At 51.5% G+C, this 1,072-nt stretch overlaps 1 protein-coding gene across 1 annotated transcript; it reads right to left on the reverse strand.

Moving 5' to 3' along the window:
- Positions 1–58: 58 nt before the first annotated feature.
- On the reverse strand, positions 59–1,069 carry LOC104997357 (protein C10-like; the record flags this gene model as incomplete). The annotated part of the gene is made up of 2 exons (XM_010852095.1): positions 59–177; positions 958–1,069. Coding segments are annotated over 2 exons (231 nt in total), but the record flags the coding sequence as incomplete, so codon positions are not given.
- Positions 1,070–1,072: the final 3 nt, after the last annotated feature.

The raw sequence follows: 1,072 nt of genomic DNA on the forward strand, positions 1-1,072 counted from the left end.
CAATAATTTATTAATAGATACAAAATATAAAAGATTTAAATTGTGACATTAAAGACACAAAATTTGGCGGCAGGGTCATGGGCGGCAGGAACAGAGCCTTCAGCTTCCCCGACAGGCTGGCAATCTCGGGATCCTGTGCTTCGTAAGACTTAACAAGGCGGGCAAACTTAAGAACACCTGCAAAGGGGAACGAAGCATCAGTCCACATCCACAAGGGACGGATGTGCCCAAGATGGCAGGAGGGAGCAGCTTGAGCTGGAGTGGATGGCTGCTTCCCCTCTGGCCAGGTAGCTGTCTTCAAAACAAGACCCAGGCAATGCCCTGCGTGGTCCGGATAAACTATTTCCTGGTCTACACCAGGCACGACCGGATGGGATGCAGTGAATGAATACATCCCAGAGCAGTGTGCTTCCCAGGATCAGATTAACCATTTTAGCAGTTTAGTCACAAGAGCCCAAAGGATGCATACCCACCAGAACGAGATCGCCGGTCTATAACCAGGACACAGGAGGATCATGGGCCAGCTGGGCGGAATCGATAAACATTCTTGGAGAACTCGGTGATCTCACCCAAGAAACTGAACCCTCAGATTAGCCAGCCCTCAGATTAGCTGAAACACTTTGGGGCGGGGGCTGCATAAGTGTGTGGTCATATAGACATCTCACTAAAAGCCATCAAAATGGGGCTCATAGGAAGTTCTCCTGTGGCCTCCAGCACTGGTTTACTAGCAGAGCCTGATTTCTCATTTTAAAACGGAATAACAGTATAATTAATGGAAACGACAACATGCACTTAACCTCTCGGTTCAAGTTCACAGCAGACCCTGGGCTCTGAGCGCCAACACTGTTAGACTGTGGCTGCCGCCGTGTGGCGAGAAAGGGGACGACGGCTCAGGGACCCAACAGATCCATCGTCCTCTCCTCGACCCAGTTCACCGCCGACCCCCGTCCGACCCACCTTCCCCATCGCAGCTGAAGCCGTAGGCTTTAATAACCTCCTGCTGAATCTGCGTGGCCACGGGCAGCACGAATTGCAGCATTTTGCCCATGTCGTTACACGCGTTGTCCCGAGC

Source organism: Bison bison, unplaced genomic scaffold (genome assembly GCF_000754665.1).
Source record: "Bison bison bison isolate TAMUID 2011002044 unplaced genomic scaffold, Bison_UMD1.0 scf7180017522510, whole genome shotgun sequence".
Taxonomy (NCBI): Eukaryota; Metazoa; Chordata; class Mammalia; order Artiodactyla; family Bovidae; genus Bison; species Bison bison.